At 36.3% G+C, this 17,077-nt stretch overlaps 1 protein-coding gene across 1 annotated transcript in view; it reads left to right on the forward strand.

Annotated features, from left to right (window-relative positions):
• Positions 1 to 15,898, forward strand: part of SKAP2 (src kinase associated phosphoprotein 2) — a 118,449-nt gene extending 102,551 nt beyond the window's left edge. The window contains exons 11-13 of the mRNA XM_084204745.1: positions 5,105 to 5,217; positions 14,647 to 14,748; positions 15,156 to 15,898. Coding sequence (XP_084060871.1) covers positions 5,105 to 5,217; positions 14,647 to 14,739 — 206 coding nt within the window. The 3' untranslated portion in view covers positions 14,740 to 14,748; positions 15,156 to 15,898. The remainder of the gene's footprint in view (positions 1 to 5,104; positions 5,218 to 14,646; positions 14,749 to 15,155) is intronic.
• The last annotated feature ends 1,179 nt before the right edge of the window (positions 15,899 to 17,077 follow it).

The following is a 17,077-nucleotide window of genomic DNA, read 5'->3' on the forward strand; positions in this document are numbered from 1 at the left end:
GCAGTTCCCCCAGATGTCAGGCTCATTTCAAGCAATAGTTTTGTGATCTGATCTTACATAGTTCATTATTTAACACTGGAAATTTGTTTGACTTTTGGGGCTGAGTTGACATGAGTATTTCTGATAGGCATCGCATCATAAATACCTGACATGACTTGAGAATATTTTATGATTTTCTACACAAACAGTGCATACATTCTTAAGTTTAATTTATTGCTTAGCTTTAGTAAACCTGAACTTAGAGAATTTACAGAAAATAGTCTGCAAATTGTCTGCTCAAGCTCAGCTTGAGCTCAAGCTGATTAGTGCAAAAAAAATTTTTTTTTTTACTACTCTTTTCTTGCCCTAACATATTTCTACTTCAGTTAACTTTCAGTGTTGAGTTCTTTTTATTCTGTTCTTCTTGGTGCTGACTCTTACTGCTGGATAGCTTTGCATTAATTGCTAAGGACCTAATAATTTAAAAATACCAAAGCACCAAAGAGTTTCAGTTATATAATATGGCTTTCTGGGTCTTTTTTGTTATAACTTTCTACCCATTATCATCGCCACAATCACTATTTCAGTAAGTGTCTTTTTTTTTTTTTTCCTTTTTGCTTTATCAGTGTAAATATGTTGATTTTAGTGTTTGATTTTAAGGAACAGAATATGTTCCTTAAATATGTTTGATTTTAAGGAACAGAAGAAGGGAAGTGAGAAAGATTAAACCAAATGTCTTGGAATAGATTAGAGTTTGAATCCAAATAAGTACCCTACAGTTGTTTTGCCCTTATTTTGTAACTTTTCATGGCCTGTGGGATAAAGGGCAAGTAAGTAAACAGGCATTTTGAAGTTTAGGACATCATCAGAATGAATAACTGGATTCTTTAGCAGGGCTTGTCTTGTTTGGTGATTGAGACTCAAAACAGAGAGTCTAGATCACTTGTGTAAGACACTCATTCTGATAGCATTAATGTTGAACTTCAGCTGTACCTCCATCTTTAAGCCTTCACGATGGTAAATACTGGGCACATAATTACCCAAAGGGTCTACAGTTTGTCTTTTTCAAATGTTGTTAAGTAATCCTCAAATCTGACACTTTTAACTTTTGAAAAATCTTACCAAGATTTGAGGAACATGAGTCAAAATGGCCAGCTGTTTAATACACTAGTGGACCACAGATGTGAATGGAAAACATTCACATATATTCCTTCTTTCCACAAGGAATGTGCAAGCAAATAATAAAACTCCTGGCTCTAAATCACTACCATAGTAGGGTTTGCTAACTTACATGTCATCAGTGTTGAAATGGACAAGTGAGGGAAATCAGACACAATTGCATTTATCCTAGTGTTTTATGTAGTGCATTTTCATATTTAGGTTGTAACTCATGATTTTGTTTGGGTCAGTTTAGTGTTCTGTCAGGTCTGTGCTCAGAAATGGGAATTGCAAAAATTGTCACAATGTAGGGGCAGAAATTAAACAACCTGCAGTTAGATTGCCTTAGGCTGCAGTGGGACAGCACACTTAAATCCCTCTGAAATATGTACTATTAATCTGTTTTTCAAGTTGTGGTGTGGTCTGGTTCTTCCTTTCTGTCCATTGTGGTTGTTAGAATATTATTATAATTTTTCCCCCTTGAGCAATTCATGGGCATTCCTAAGTTTTAAATAGTCTAATATCTGAGATGCATGCTTGAGTGATATATATTCTAGATTTTTTTTTACCTGAACTGTTCACCTTTCTTTCTTCAAGCATGTATTGTCAGATGCCAGTGTTTTTCAGTGAAATAAGCAGTGTTAGACTACTGTCAGAGAGGCTGGCAGCCATTGTCTTTTGATCTGTCAAAATAACTCTGAAGTGTTTCCATCCATATATTGAACAAGAATATCCATTGTTCCTACTACTGTTACTCGAAAAGCAGAGATGGCTGGAGTAAACCATGAAGAATTCTTTTTGGAAGAGTATTGATAACTATTGGATAGTAGTTCATCCAGGTAGCTGTCCTGGAATAGAAGAAATATTTTCTGGAGAAACAACCTATCCAAAATCCTCCTCACCCATTTCTTGGGGTTGGTACCCTTCAAAGCAGTGGGTAGATAAAACCAAACTGCTTTCTGCCCTCAGCTACACACTGAATGTGTTTTTATTGTGTCTTATTTGTATTTGTGGCCAAGTGACCATACCTTCAAAACACAACACACTTCAGTTCAGCAATTATGTTGTCAAAGTATTTTTACGGCATGCAACATTTTGAAGTGTTTGAGAATAGAGTGTAATTGTAACAGAGTAACACCAGCAAATCAATATCTTTCCAATTTGAACTGTAATGGGCATGTAAGTTCTTGAATTCCATCTGTTTTCAGGTACTACATGTGTTTAAGAAGCTTCACATTATTTCACTGCCATAAAAATACCAAATTCCTTTACTCAGGCCTCCTGGTATTGTTTTATACCATTCTTCAGAGGCAATAAAAGGAAATTTGTCAAGGTCTTCTCGAACTGAAAGGGACCAAAGTAAGAATGAGTGGGCTTGTGTTTTGCAGAGGTTTTTTGCAGCCTATTTTTTTTTCTTCATTCTAAAACTGTGTTTGTAAGCACTGTGAATCATTTTATGAAGCCCTTTTCACTTTAGGTGTATAAAGTCTGAAGTTACATTTACAATTGTCTTTTATCCATAGGTAGTTGCCCTTATAGAATTTGGAGAAACTTGTGCTGATGGGCATGAGAGGGGATTTCAGATTTGAAATTAGCACTTGAAAGACCAGCACAGTTCTTCACAAACTTACCCTTGCTCTTTCTTTTCCATGTTTTTTGTTTCTGTGCTCCTGGTATACTGGTATATATTTTTCTGGAAAATGTGGCTTTCTGATTAAAACAACCCTATCTTATGCTGAATTCACAAATGAGGGCACAGAGCTGTGGTTAGTCTTTGGTCAGAATCTCCCTTGTTGCAATAAGCTTATTTAAAAATGCATCTTTCCAGTGTGTTCACATTATTAATTGAGTTGCTTTCCACTTTAAAACTTAATTAAATGCTTATGATGAACATAAAAGGAGAGACATGTCTCACCTGCTGTTGAGTCTCTTCTGTTGCAACTCACTTAAGTGTTAACAGGAGTGACTTCAGGCACATAAAGGTAAGAGCAGAGCTCAAAGTGGTAAAGGTCAATGTGGAAAGTCATGATTTCTTTCAGTGATGTTCTGAAGAAGTAAAAGTCCTGAGTAATGTGTTTTAAACAAAATCAATAAGCCAACTGATGAAAGTTTTGAGAGGTGGGATATACCAAAATAGTTCTTTTATTTTTTTTCTCATATGGACTTACATTATTGTTTATGACACAGAGTTGGGAACTGTGACCAGTATAGTAAGAAATGACCAAGGAGAGATTATGATTTAATATTTATAATAAATTAATTTTGTGCTAACTTGTGTTACTGTTTATAATTGTCTAATGCTAAATTGGTGAATCATGAGGTGAAAAATAGGAAGGGCCAAAACTGGAGGTGTAACATTTCATACTGATTATGCCTTCATGTTAAAATATCTGTGCATTTTCAAATAACCAAATCTCTTATTTCTGAATGACTGTAAACTTTCATATGGGTATCAATTGTGGCTTTTGGGGTGAGGACAGAAGATTTTGGGCTGTGGCAGCCAGAACGCCCCCTAGTGCTCCACAGCAAGTCGTAGATCCTAATCACCAGTTAATGGAAAATTAAATGGTGGATAACTGGCATAGCAGCTTTGAACTGAAGGTTGTGATTATTTGGCCTTATGACAGTATTGCCACCCAAACAAGATAGCACAGAACACAGGCTGAAATGGAGAAAGAGAAAATAAGCTCTTCTCGCTCATACAGATAATATTAAAATTCAAATCTAAGTATTTGCCAAAATAGAGAAGAACACAAGTTGAATACCACTATTCTTTTATAGTGTAATGCTTTCCATTTCCTGATACTTGATATTTTAGGAAGTTTTTTTTTGGTAATAAAATGAACCAATCATGGTTAAAATTGTAAACTATAAATAATGCTGTAGAGTGCTAATGACATGCAAATGTAACTGGTGTATGTTGGAATAACCAGCAAGCCTGCAGTTCAAGGATCATATAACAAAACTAAGATGACAGCCTTGATCCAGCCAGTTCAGTGATATTTATGTTATCAGAATTAGAAGATAGCTTTCCAGTGATGTAAATTATTAGTACATATACATTCTGTCTGGTTAGTGTATACATAATGTAACCGGTCATCTTAGTGGTATTGCTTACATTCTTTTTGCATTAACTCATCACACTCCATTCTCATGGAATTAAAAACAGGAAATAGTTTGCAGTGCAACAGAAGCACCCAGTGTATTTAACTGTGTGTGAGCACTGTGTTTCAGTAGATGTACTCTGTATTGTAAATGTATGACAAAGCATTTATTACTGTGTTATTGCCGTATTACAGAGCAAAGAGTGCTAAATAATCAATCAGTTAATGGTCTGTATGGCAGCTTGAACACAGCACATCCATTGTGCTTATGCTGTTAGAAGGATGAGTTTATGACTGTAGTGTAGTTGCACGTTTAGCCAGGGCTTAATGTCCTAAACTGGAGCTGACACAAATATTTTTGAAATGCAGCTTCAGCAACAGTTTCCAAGTTCTCCAATATTTCAGAAGGAAGAATCAAGGATTATCTCAGAGGTTCTCAGAGAAGCTATTTAATTTTGTTGGAACAGGAGAGAGAGGGGGAGTGTATCACAAAATACTTTAGCTTCCTTTCACTGATCGTTATTAATTATATTCTAGCAGTTTTATCAGTTTCAAGTTGGGATACATATATGGCTTGCTAGAAATATACTGGCAGAGGAAAAATAGCTACTTTAGGTTGCAGCTTTGAAAAATGCTTTGAAAACCTGTAGCTACATGTCTCTCAGTGATGCAACTTGCCAGTGAAGTGCTTGCACATTAAACTTATTTTTCACTTGCTTTCATGGCAGGAAGGAGCTGTTTCTGAAAAGAGGAATAAGAAATGTGTGCTAATAAATTGCTTTGTACTATTTGAAGATTTAAAGAGTAACTTTAGTTATCCTCAGTCTTGGTTGGTTTATAATTAGATGCTGTTTTCTTTGCAGATAGCAAAAATACCGATTATGCCAATTTCTATCAAGGTTTGTGGGACTGCACAGGAGATGAAACTGATGAGTTGACATTTAAACGTGGTGACGTTATCTACATTATCAGCAAGGTATGAGACACTACTGGGGCTACATGGTTGTAAGAAGAGAGCCATGGCACAAGGGCACATTCCCACAGTTCTGTGGGGGGAAATTGGCACTCCCTTTCAAATCCTTTGTCTGCAATCAGATAGTCACTGCAATTAATTATTTTGTCAAATGAACTATAATCACAATTAAAACATAGCCATGTAACAGGAATTAACTTTAAAGCATGTTTATTTACATGTTAGATCTTGGCTACCATTTGTTAGCTGACTTAACAGGAGACAATGTACTTTCTGCTTGTAGAAGTTAACCTTGTAGAAGTTTAAGTTATCTTGTATGTTATGTTTTTTTTGTTTCCTGTTTTATATTCCTGACTCTGCTGATTCTGACTTTTTTGGGATCTTGCTACTGAAGGTGGTTTGTTTTTTTGAACTATGCTTTCATCTTTGTATGTATACTGTTATTGTTCTGAGAGCTCAGATTCCAAATTTGTTTGCTCTGACAGATTTGGGCATTTTTTATTACATTTCTGTTTGCAAAGCAAATGAGAAATATAATTTCTCTCATCTGAATTAGCATTAAACAGTAAAGGTATAAGTTTTGTTCTATGTTGATGTTGGTTAATTTTCACATTTTCTCTTGACCTCCCCAACACAAACAAAACCTCTGTTAAAATATATATCTCATGGTCCATTGAAGTCTACTATTGAACAACTAATCAGAGGAAATTTGTTTTCCCCCCATATTTAAAAAAAAAAAAGCTGAGCTTTTAAAGTTCTCAATGAAAAAAACTACTTATAAAATATGTGTCTATCTAATTGCCGTTCAGTGTAATTTTAGTACAAAAAACATTGTAGGTGCATGAAAGATAAAGGCATCTGTTTGTCCTAGTTTCAAATTAAGTTTTGTCACAATTGCTTTAAATCTTCTGCGATACCTTTAACTACATTTCTGGATAATAAATGTAACAGCTTCTGTTTTAAATAAATTTAAGATTTATGGATAGAAGGATAGTCCTATATAAAAATATAGAAGATGTATTACTAATATTAATTTGATCATGTATGTCTTTTGAGGTATTTCATTGTCACTTAAACTAATAACTGAATTGCATTACTAAAGGCTGAATAAAGCTTGTGGATTGGGCAAACTTTCAAGCAGTTATTGAGCACTGAAGAATTGGACTAATTTAAAATAACCACCTCTTCCCCCTCTCACTCCCCCCAAAAGCCCATGTGTAAATGGATTCCACTGTATGAGTTTGGCCTCTTTGTGGGTTGTGCTCTCTGGGTACATTATGGCAACTATAAAATCTTAATCTTCAGCTTGTAGGTGAAAAAAATTGTTTGGTACTCCTTCCCCAAAAGAGTGAGAAATTTAATTTAAAAAATGGAGCAAAATAGAAAAACAGTAGCTTAAGCTGTCCTCTGTATATCAACAGTCCTGTTGCCATGCCGTGATTAATCCATAATCGGTCCTTGAAGCAGGCTTGCTGCTGCTCCAGATATATAGAGCCTCTCTCTATGGGAATGATTTCTGCTCCAAAATACAACCCAGAAAATTCAGCCCTGTTCCACTTAAAGATTGTTACAGCTTTGTCAGAAAAATGAGTGTTGGCCGCTACTGTCAGCTTGGAATTTAGGGTCCTTGCAGGGGAAAGTGCCAGAGAATTATCTATCTTAACCCTCCACTTGATTCAGTTTCAAGGTCTAATCATTTATGAGCTCTTTGTCCAGTAAGTGAAAATATAACCAAAGTAAAAGTGAGCCTAACCATCCCGAAGTGGGTCAAGACTTTTCTTCTAAAATATTTTCTAATCCACTATATTAACACTTGGATTTTGTGGCTGTCGGCAGGATTCCTAGGCAATTTTTTTATTTTTTCACACCATCTAGTGGTTGAAAATGAGAGATGCAGGTACTGACAGGGGGGCGATGTGTATGCATCCAAAATGGTGCCATAAATTCAGCTTCAGCTGAACCTAGCTGTGGCTTTATTGCCTTTCTATCATATGTCAGCCAGGAACATTACTCTTGAAAATCACATTTTGCTGATAAGGAAGTAAGTATGGGTATAGCCGTGTTATAGTAGGAAGGGTGAAGCATTAACAAAATATCGAGCATATTTGTGCAACATGTAATAGTTCTTTGTTTTACAGTGAAATATAAATGGTATGGCCTGCTCTGATGAACGTCATAAGATAGATATTCATCTCTCCCAGCAATAGTTATGCCAAAGCAATATATTTTTACCAGCTTTTCTTATACCTGTATAGAAATTAGGGGGAAAGCATGAAATTAGGGGGAATCCATGAAATGCGATCATTAGTATAACAAAGTAATTATGAAACAGTTTAGCAAATTTGGGAATTTATAGAATTTAAATACAGCAAGAGGGGCAATATGTTACATGTAAGTTTCTAGGTAAATGTCTTTTAGACAAATGAGCATAGTTTCATTTTGGCAGTGTTTACTTCCTAAAATAGCTAAGTATTATGCAAAGACAAATCCCCAGAATTTGCTTTTAAATGAGCCTCAAAACTCAGTGTTATTGCAATGAGCATGAGCTCATAGTCTGACAACAGAGATGCTTATGCCTGACTAGTGCAGTTACTGTGGAAAAGCATGTTTTTCTTGTTTTAAAGGTGTATTCAAAAACTATTTAAGCTATTTTCTAAATATTCATGTCAGTTGTGGCTTTTGTGTGGCAGCAGTCCTGTGGGCTTTTACAAAAAAACCCTAAAAGTCTCACAACTTCTTTCTAAGTTTTTCTATCAAGTTTCCCTCAAAAGTTGAGTTTTTATTCTGACAGAATGAACAGAGTTATCACAATAGTACTTAACTTTATTTGAAAACGTAGTTAACATTTCAGATTAATTGATCAATGTATCTGTACAGATATACTATTACTAGTATTGTAATTTATAATATTCTTGAATATTCAAGTGACTCATGCTATGAATGATGTGAACTTTCAGAAAGCTATATACCCTTATTCCATTTTGTAATGGAAAAATACAGCTGTACTGATAAAGAGACTTGTTAATAACATTTCTTAGTTAATATTGACTGTTAGAAATGCAATACTTTGTAGACCTGTTTTCTAAAAGGATGATTGCTCTTAACTCCTGCTCATTTATGGGCTTGCCTTTGCTTTCAAGCCCATGTGATAAATGGGAAAACAGCCCATAGTATAGCAATCATTTTTATAAATCTTCCATAGCTCTACTCAAGAAATCAATTTCCAGAAACAATGATAACTATGGATAGAGGTAGTCCTATTTTTTTCCCTAAGTTTTGTATGCACAATTTATGCAAGTGCAACACTCACATTACTTGTTAATTTGCTTTAGGTGTATGTTTTGTGTTATGAAGTTCCATAGTTTCATCAGCCAAATGCAAGTAATAGTGAAAATTTACCTCAATCTGTTAGTGGGAACCTGCTTAGTAGAATTACTGACATTTCTTAACATGAAACTAATTTAATATATTTCTTATTTATATTTGTATTAAAATAGCAAATACTTCAAAATCAGAAATTATATCTTAAACTGGAATTCTCCTTGTTATTATTTTGTTGCACACCATGCTGCTCTGGTATTTATGGTTCATGGAAACCTCATCTATGGTAACCTTTTGCTCCAGATTTTTTCATTAAAGTAGAGTGTTAACTTGGTGCTTAGATTACCCTCTATTCAGTGGTTGTAGGTTTCACGTGTGGCAGATTTTTTTTCTTTCAATACAACAAATGTTAAAATGCTCACATCTCAACCTGTATTTTTTGCCTAATAAAAAGATAAAGAAAGTCCACAGCTCAGATTACTGCTTATGAAATAAAGGTGAAATGTAACCATGCAGCTGTTTCAGAATCACTGTGAACATTTTGTTCACTTTCTGTATAATCTTAATAAAATATACTTATTCAATCTTTTTCTAAAAGATATGAAAGGCAACTAAAATCCTGAGTGTTCTGTTTTTTCAGGCTGTTTTCTGGCTGATCATATTGAGATCCATACTTTCTATTCCATCGCCATACTGCCAATGGCACCTCTAGCAAACAGGGAGTACCACTAGGAGCAGATTTGCAGGGTGAAACACTCAGTGCTTGAGCTTTGGTGTCCACACCACGCTTTTCCAAAGCTCTTGGATGTCCCAGCCCGGTTTTGTGGAATGAGAAAATATTAATGGTTGAAGCATATTGAAGTTCATCTTCCATTTTAGCTTCATCTGAAATAAATGTAGTGTGTATGCACGGAGGCTCTGCAAAGGGAGCCAGTGGGGGGAAGGTGGGAACTTTGGGAGGTTCACTTCGGTGGGATGCTTCTGATCAAAACTAAAATGCAATGTTCAGTTGTACATTACCCATTCCCTGCTTGTTTAGTTTTGGTCTTTCCGGGTGGGGGTGGGAGAACAATAAGCATATGTCTAAAGACAATAGTGAAAGCCTTTAAACAGAAGTTTGGTTAGAACTAATGCCAAGTGACTCTAGCTCTGTTGCTTTGCATACTGATAATATGTAAGCCTTTACCTATCAGATTAGAAGAAAAGTTGGCCATGTGTTGTCTAATGGCAAATAAAATGGCCTTCCTATTGTTCCAGGGTGTTTTCTGGGGGCCGTTTTGGTTCAGAACTCAGTCTGCTTACTTTGATTTATATTGGAAGCCTTTAATTGCTGTATATTTTCTCTCATGTCATTGTGGGAAATAAAACCTAATAACGCAACCATACAATAAATTTAGTGCTTATATTTTTAAAGATGACCATTTTATTGCTGTCTTAAAACAACTCTACTACCTGTGAAGAAGTCTCATTCAGTTATTTAAGACATTTGTCATTCTCTGCTTTTAGAGAAAATGCTGCTCTGTGCCAAAACTGCTCCCTGGTTGATAGTGTATCATTCAACAATTACACCAAAGGAAGTTCTAAAAACTTTTTAGCTAGTATGAATCTCCTGGATGAATTGGAGATGTTTTAAAATATTATCTTGCTAAAATTGCACCGTAGAATGTTCTTTGCAAAAAATTTATCCCTGCTTCTGACACATATTTAGCTTGATAGTAGCTGCTACTTATTTTAACCCCAAATAAGGCTATAGATACGTTTTGCTTTTCAGTTTTAAAGTTTGCAGGTATTCAGCCCATGAGTTAGTATTACTCACAGTGCCACTAAAAGAAGGAAGGAGAAAAATCTTGAATTCACATACTTCGCTTGTGGTTTTTTAAAATATGACTCCATTTTTTTCTTCAAGACATTGAAACACAATGATAATTTTTCACCAACTCTTTTTTAAAACCAAACAAATAAAAAAACCCACCCCACAAACATGAAAAAACATACCATATGTATTCAACAATGGAGACTAATTGCACAAGAACTAGATGTTCTCAACTTTTGCTGAAGTCAGTCAAAGTTTATATGGTGCAAAGAATCTGGAGAATCTCATAAAGGCAGAGGAGCTGTTCTAAAGGCAGCAACTGCTTTGGAAATCCTCAAGTATAAAAATTTTATCTTTTCGTATGTCAAAATATCAAAATTGTCTTCTGCAGGGGACTAAAATCTTGGATTAAAACGATATCTGTAGAAAGCAGGGAGCGTATTGCTAACTATTGTTTTTCCCCAAGTACAGAAGGTTTTATGATCACTGTCTCATGAAGTCATGGGTACCTGGACATCAGTGCAGTGAAATGGGTGGGATGGGGACAGGGAGAAGCATTTGCTCACAGTGTGTTCAGTTGAGAGCATTTAAGGAGCCTGTAAACCCTGATGGGACTTTTACCCCCCACTATCTAACATGCTGTACAGAGTGTTTTGCCAGCATGTTAAATGTTAAATCATAACCTGTTCCTTCCTGCCCTGTGAAATTACTTCACTTTGGTTCATAAATTTCTGCTGGGGAAAAAAAATAATCCACTCTATGACAGTGGAAATGCAGAAGTAGCTTAGAAAGCATTTGGCCATTTGTTAAGGTTGTTGTTTCATATTATTTGGCATAATATATTCCATTGCCCTGGTGCTTGTCTTCCAGGGAGGGGGGGTTGTGGTGGCCCCCTCCTCCCCCCGGCCCTGCTAACATTGCCTGCTATGGCAAATGTGCTCCCTGTCACATGGCAGAGCGTGGCCGCACACTTGTGCATTCTCCTCATTGCAGGGCAGCTGGATCTGGCCCTGCCCCCCTCTCCCTATCCCTCTATTTGCCTTGGAGCAATTCATTTTACAGTTATTGAATTTCTTTGGAGAGTTATTTTCATACAGCGAGCATCACAGCACCTCTGGATCTTGATAGCGTTTCTACATAAGGAGAAAGAAGCTTTGTGTTAGTAATTACCTAACATTGTCAGGAGCTGACTGCAGGCCTCTTTCTAGTGATAACAGAATAACCACATAATGTAGCTTTATAGCACATGATTAATAGAAAATAATTACACATCCTACAAAGGGATGCAATATTTCTTATAAATTGACTACAATGGTTTCCTGTAGATTAAAGGACTCTTCATTATTTTATCAGTCCTTCTGAAGTATAGTTGCTTGCCTATGTTAGCAGCGATATTAAGAGCTGAATGCAGTGAGGGATGCCAGATGGTAAACCCAGTGGTACCTGAGATATGAATCTGATGCTTGCAAAAGCACAGTGTTTCCCAACTTTTTTATTCATATAAAACCCCTAACTGTATTCATATCTTCTGTATTAATCCTTATTTTCCACAAATGTGGGCTTCAGAGTTTTATTCTACACACCTTAAGCAGCAGTGATAGACATATGGACCTCACAAAACCAGTGTATTAATGAAATTATATTGCTGCAAAGGAGTTTATAATTTATAACATTGATAGAAACAATACATCAATTTGGATTTTATGTGTGACTTCAAGAAAGGACTAAGGGGGCTGCTTATCTGCCTCACTAGTTAAGCACTCTTTCATGTTACTGAGGATAGGAAGGAGGGGTTAGGAGTTTTAAAGAGAAATGTCTATTCTACAATCAGTTTAGAAAGGAGTGCTATCTAATTATTCTAAAACCAGATATTAAGGTTTTATGTTCTTGGTAGCCAGGTATCTGGATTATATTTTTGTTCAGACTTTATAGACTGCAGATAGTTTAATTGGGATTCATGTTGCTCTTGAGACCCATGCAAAGAATAGTAATGTAAAGTAAAGGCTTCTGTGTTGCAATATTGTGTGTATGGTATAATGGTTGCAGTGAATCCTTAAATTAGTTTACTAGTCTGTTACATCAACATTCATTTCATCTTCTCACTTAGCTTCATGCCAGAGCAGTAAGTGGTGTATTAGTAAGTAGCAAAACCCAGAAAGTTTTCAAAAGAGCAGCATGCTTTTAATTTTAATTTGAGCTATCTGAATTGTTTCTTTAAAAACAATTGTTTCTAAGTCCATGTAGTGTTGCTAAGTGGAACATTTTCAATGGATAATGTAATCCACAAGCTTTTTCTGTGCCATTTGTCATATGCAGTTTAATGACTGCTTAACTGAGCCACTTCCCTCATTTCATGTATTGTTTGTTTTTTTGGCTGATGTCTAGCAAAACTTGCTTAATCACTCTTGTCAGTCACTGTGCGAATTCCGTGTAGCAGCTTAAAATCTTTTGTTGCTTTCTCTTGGAGAGATTTATTGCTGAGATTCCAGTAGTATACGTGAGTGCTGCTCCTTTCAGCAATTTCCCACTTCAGTCTCGAAATCTAGTTTGTATATTTAAACAGTGTATTGTGAGATAGATTTTTAAACAGGCTGATCTGGAAGATTATAAACCTCAGTGTCAGGGTATTGTTTCGCCTTTAAGGATTTGGGGTGTAATATGAAGCCTCATGGGAAAGGTTATTAACTTCTGTGGAGAGCAGTGTGTACTGAAGATCAGGTTCAGATACCTCTAGACTTTCAAGACCAAACCCATCCCCAGCAGTCTGCTTTGCAGTGGAAGGGGGAAGAAGGTGGAATTATTTTTGCAGCTTTTTTGTTTGCATGTTCACATAACAAATGAAGGTTTTCCTGCTGTTTTTTAAGTGGATTTCCTTTAAATCACACTTACTGCAGAATTTCATGCATAGTAGGATAGAATCTTTTACATTACCAATTAATTGTTAAGCAATGGAAGAAAATGTTTAATTGAAGACTAATCTTCACCCTTCCACAATCAGAAAATACAAAACTGTGGGTGCTTGCATGCAGGCATTAAAAAAAAAGAAGAAAAAAAGGCAAAGAAAAAAGAAAAAAAGCCCACATGAAAGCAGGCCATCATAGTTAAACTCAGAGAGAGCTGAGTACACTAAGCACCTCATAGGACCCCAGAGAACTCTTGACCAGGCTAAATATGCCAGCAGAAAATCATTATAGCTCGGGCTCTAATGAAACGCCATTAACCCTTAAGCTCCACTTGGCTATTTATAACCAAAGAACTTTACCTACAGTTCAAAATAGTAGCTTCATCTCAGTAGGACCAGTAATTCAAAATTCTAGAGCCTTTTCCTCTTCTCATCAGGAGAGCAGTGTAGCAGGAAGCAGATGCTGCTTATCAGAGATGTCTGTGTATTTTGTATTTTGCATTTTTGTTCCAAAGTAATTTCTATCTTGCTAATCATTCAGTTTTGAATATGGTCTCTGTTTTAATAATGCTTCATTGTAACTCAATATATGTGTATGTGCAATTCCAGCTGTTACAATTTATTGAACCATTGTTAGGATTGATCTTAAAATATCTCATATCTTTTATATGACACAATATACAATAACTACATATCAGTATTACATTATTTTATTTTTACAATAATTATATACCACAATACCGCAATACTCTTACTTAGTACTGCTTTTGGAAGATATTTTTTCTTTAAATGATTATAATTCATTTTGTTTCATTTTTATCTCACTAAGCCTAAACATATTTGAAACAGAAGTACATTAGTCATCTGTCAGGAATATGAGATCTGCTGTAGAATTTTCTGCAAGCCTAAAGCAATAGTAGACTTTGTCCATAGAAAGATATTATATATTAGATATATAGTGTTCCCTTCACATTTGAGTGAAGTAGTTTTTAAAATGAGTTGATGGTAAGTTTCTTAGAGTTTAGCTTGTGATACTAAAATAATCCCTGTTGATTGTTATATGTCAATGTTGTGCTATTAGATTTTAGTTACAAAGACAAAATTTTTGTATTTTTGATGAACAGAGGATAAGGAGGTCAGCTATTTTTAGTAGGTGTTAGAGAAGCATGGCTATAATTAAGAAATTTTCTTGAGTATGCCTGGCCTTTTAAAAATTTACCTTCTGCCTTTGCCTATCTGCATGTGAATGCCTATAACAAAAAGATAAAATGTTTTAATTTTCAGTTGAAATGATTATAACTATATATAAGGGAAAGCATCCATAAGGAGTTGCATACAAAACTCTATTGCATTTATATCAGACTAAAGGTTAATACTGCGTATTGTTTTCAATTAGGAGTACAATAGATTTGGCTGGTGGGTAGGAGAAATGAAGGGAACCATTGGCTTGGTGCCTAAAGCCTACATAATGGAGATGTATGATATTTGAGAGGCCTGGGTAAGTACATTTTAATCCAATCTTCTGTAATGGCTTATATGTTCCCTTGTTCTCTGTTTCATAAGTATGTCTTTCCTGGAACCTTTGTAGGAGTCCTGTTAACATAAAGATTATGGCAAAATATATTGAAGGTTCAATTAAAGTACTTTTTTTTTTCTGGGGTTCTATATGAAATATTAAACCACAGGGTACAAAAGATTATATATTTAATAACTGTGTTCCCTTTTCCAAAATTTTTAAAAATAAAATTGATGTTGTTTATATTTAGTTTTGTTACTTTAGTAATACGTATCTATCTGTCTGTGCAGAAAACTGTGGAAGGGGATGGATATTTGGACAGGGTTTGATTTGCATGTTTTAGGTTTTTTGGTTAATGATGAACTTTCAACTTCCCTCTCCCTAACCAGGAGAAATCTGCACTTGAAATGAAGAGTGGTGTGCAGCTGCAGTTTACAGAGCCAGCCTCTGGAAGACGACTCTGCTGTACATGTTTTGCGGTTTCAGCGAATGTAGTCAGATCGTTGCCTCGTGTACATTAAACATTACAAACTATAATTGATCATAACTTTATGGAAATAGTCTTCTTAGGTGCTTTTTATAGAATTTTAATGCTAGGAAATTAATAGATGGTAATTAACATATGGGGCACAAGCAGCCATATAGTGCCTGTTGCTCTTTTTTAAACATGTTACCAGCACTCTGTATAGCTGTAAGTTTGTGTTCTCTCAGGGAATTTTGCTATCTTTTCCTCTTCTGCAGATTCAGAAAAATTACACAGAGCTTTGAGAGTAAACTCTTACTCAATTCATGCATGCATTAACCTTTTACTGCTCACTGTACATCTTGTACAGTTTTATCAGAAAGTTGAGGGAAATTTATGTATATTTCAGATCTTCAGGGTATTCTGTTTCCAGATGTTTTTAAGTTATGCTTTAGCCAATGATTCATTTTTCTCATATATTTAGTATTGTATTGTTAATTGCTATTTTGTTGACACACAATGAAGATTTGATTGTTTTGCTGATGTAATAAATGGGCCTGTGTGGTAATACTGTCGTGGTACCATTCTGACTTGGACATGGTAATTCTGTGGAAATTTGTGAAAATTTATTAAACCCTAAAATTTTTGCTAAGTCAATGCAAGATAAGTTGCAGGTAAAAATATTTTTGTCTGTGGCAGCGTGAAATATTTTACCTGTACCTTACAGATACTTTTGCAGAGTCAAATCTGGATATCTTGCTGGTATGTGGAATTCTGATACAGGTTGTGCAACAGAGATCTTCATTTTCACCCTCTGTGGATTAGCAACAGCTACCTGCATTCTTGTGTAAGAGCCAGACTTTGTGGCTATTCAAACACATTGACTGAAACATAAAAAGGTACACTAAAATACTACCAGTTGTGCAGAAGTGGTTGGGAAAGTCAGAGTTAATACTTTACATACTCTTCTTTGGGAGATGTATTTACCATTAGCATGCAAGATCAACTTTTTTGGGTCCTCTCAGACAGTTGATTTGTGAGACCCTTAATCTGCCAACGAGGCAGGTCAGGCCAGCCTGTGAGCTGCTGAGCCTGTGCAGGTCCCCGTGTAGTTGCTTGTGCTGTTTATGCTTCAGGCGGACCCCGCGGACTCTGTGGGTTAAAAGGAAACGTCAGCCTGAACTCGGGATTTGGATCCTTCCAGTAAACTAAGATGTTGTGCTCTGTGTTAGCTAATGTATGGTGCTTGCTGGTACACTGAATTCTAATAGGCGTCAAACGGGACCGAGTTTTGTTGTAATTTTTTAAAAAGATAGTCATTGGAATTGATTCTGTGTGTTATCAGTGAAGCATTAAAATGATAGATTATAGTCTTCAGATCTTTTACTACTTTAATTTGTCAAGCGTACTGGTGGATTGTGTACAGAATGTGAAGCGTTAATAGCGGGGCTGGAAACGCTCCTTCTCCCTTGTTAACATGGCAGCGCCATAAATCTGCTCACCGAAATGGCTTTTTATTAATTACAGAATTCCGAATCCCACCACCACCACCACCACCACCACCATGTACTTTTTAGGGAGCAAGCCCTCCCCGCGCTCCCGAGCCGCGGAGCGTGGGCTCGGCGCAGGCTGCGGGCGGGGGCGCGGGCGGGGGCGGCCCCGGCGCGGCCCTTCCTTGCGCTGCGCGGCCGCGGCGCTGGGTGGCAGCAGATTTTCGTGGGACGGGCGGAGGCGGGTCCCGGTGCCGTCCCTGTCCCCTTCCCCCTCCGTGCTGTCCCGCGCCGCTTCTGCCGTTTTTCCAGGAGAGGGAGTCCTTACCCAAGCGATGAGGGGCAGAGATGCCCGGCT

The sequence above is a fragment of the Fringilla coelebs genome, assembly GCF_963513975.1.
Source record: "Fringilla coelebs genome assembly, chromosome: 1".
NCBI lineage: Eukaryota > Metazoa > Chordata > Aves > Passeriformes > Fringillidae > Fringilla > Fringilla coelebs.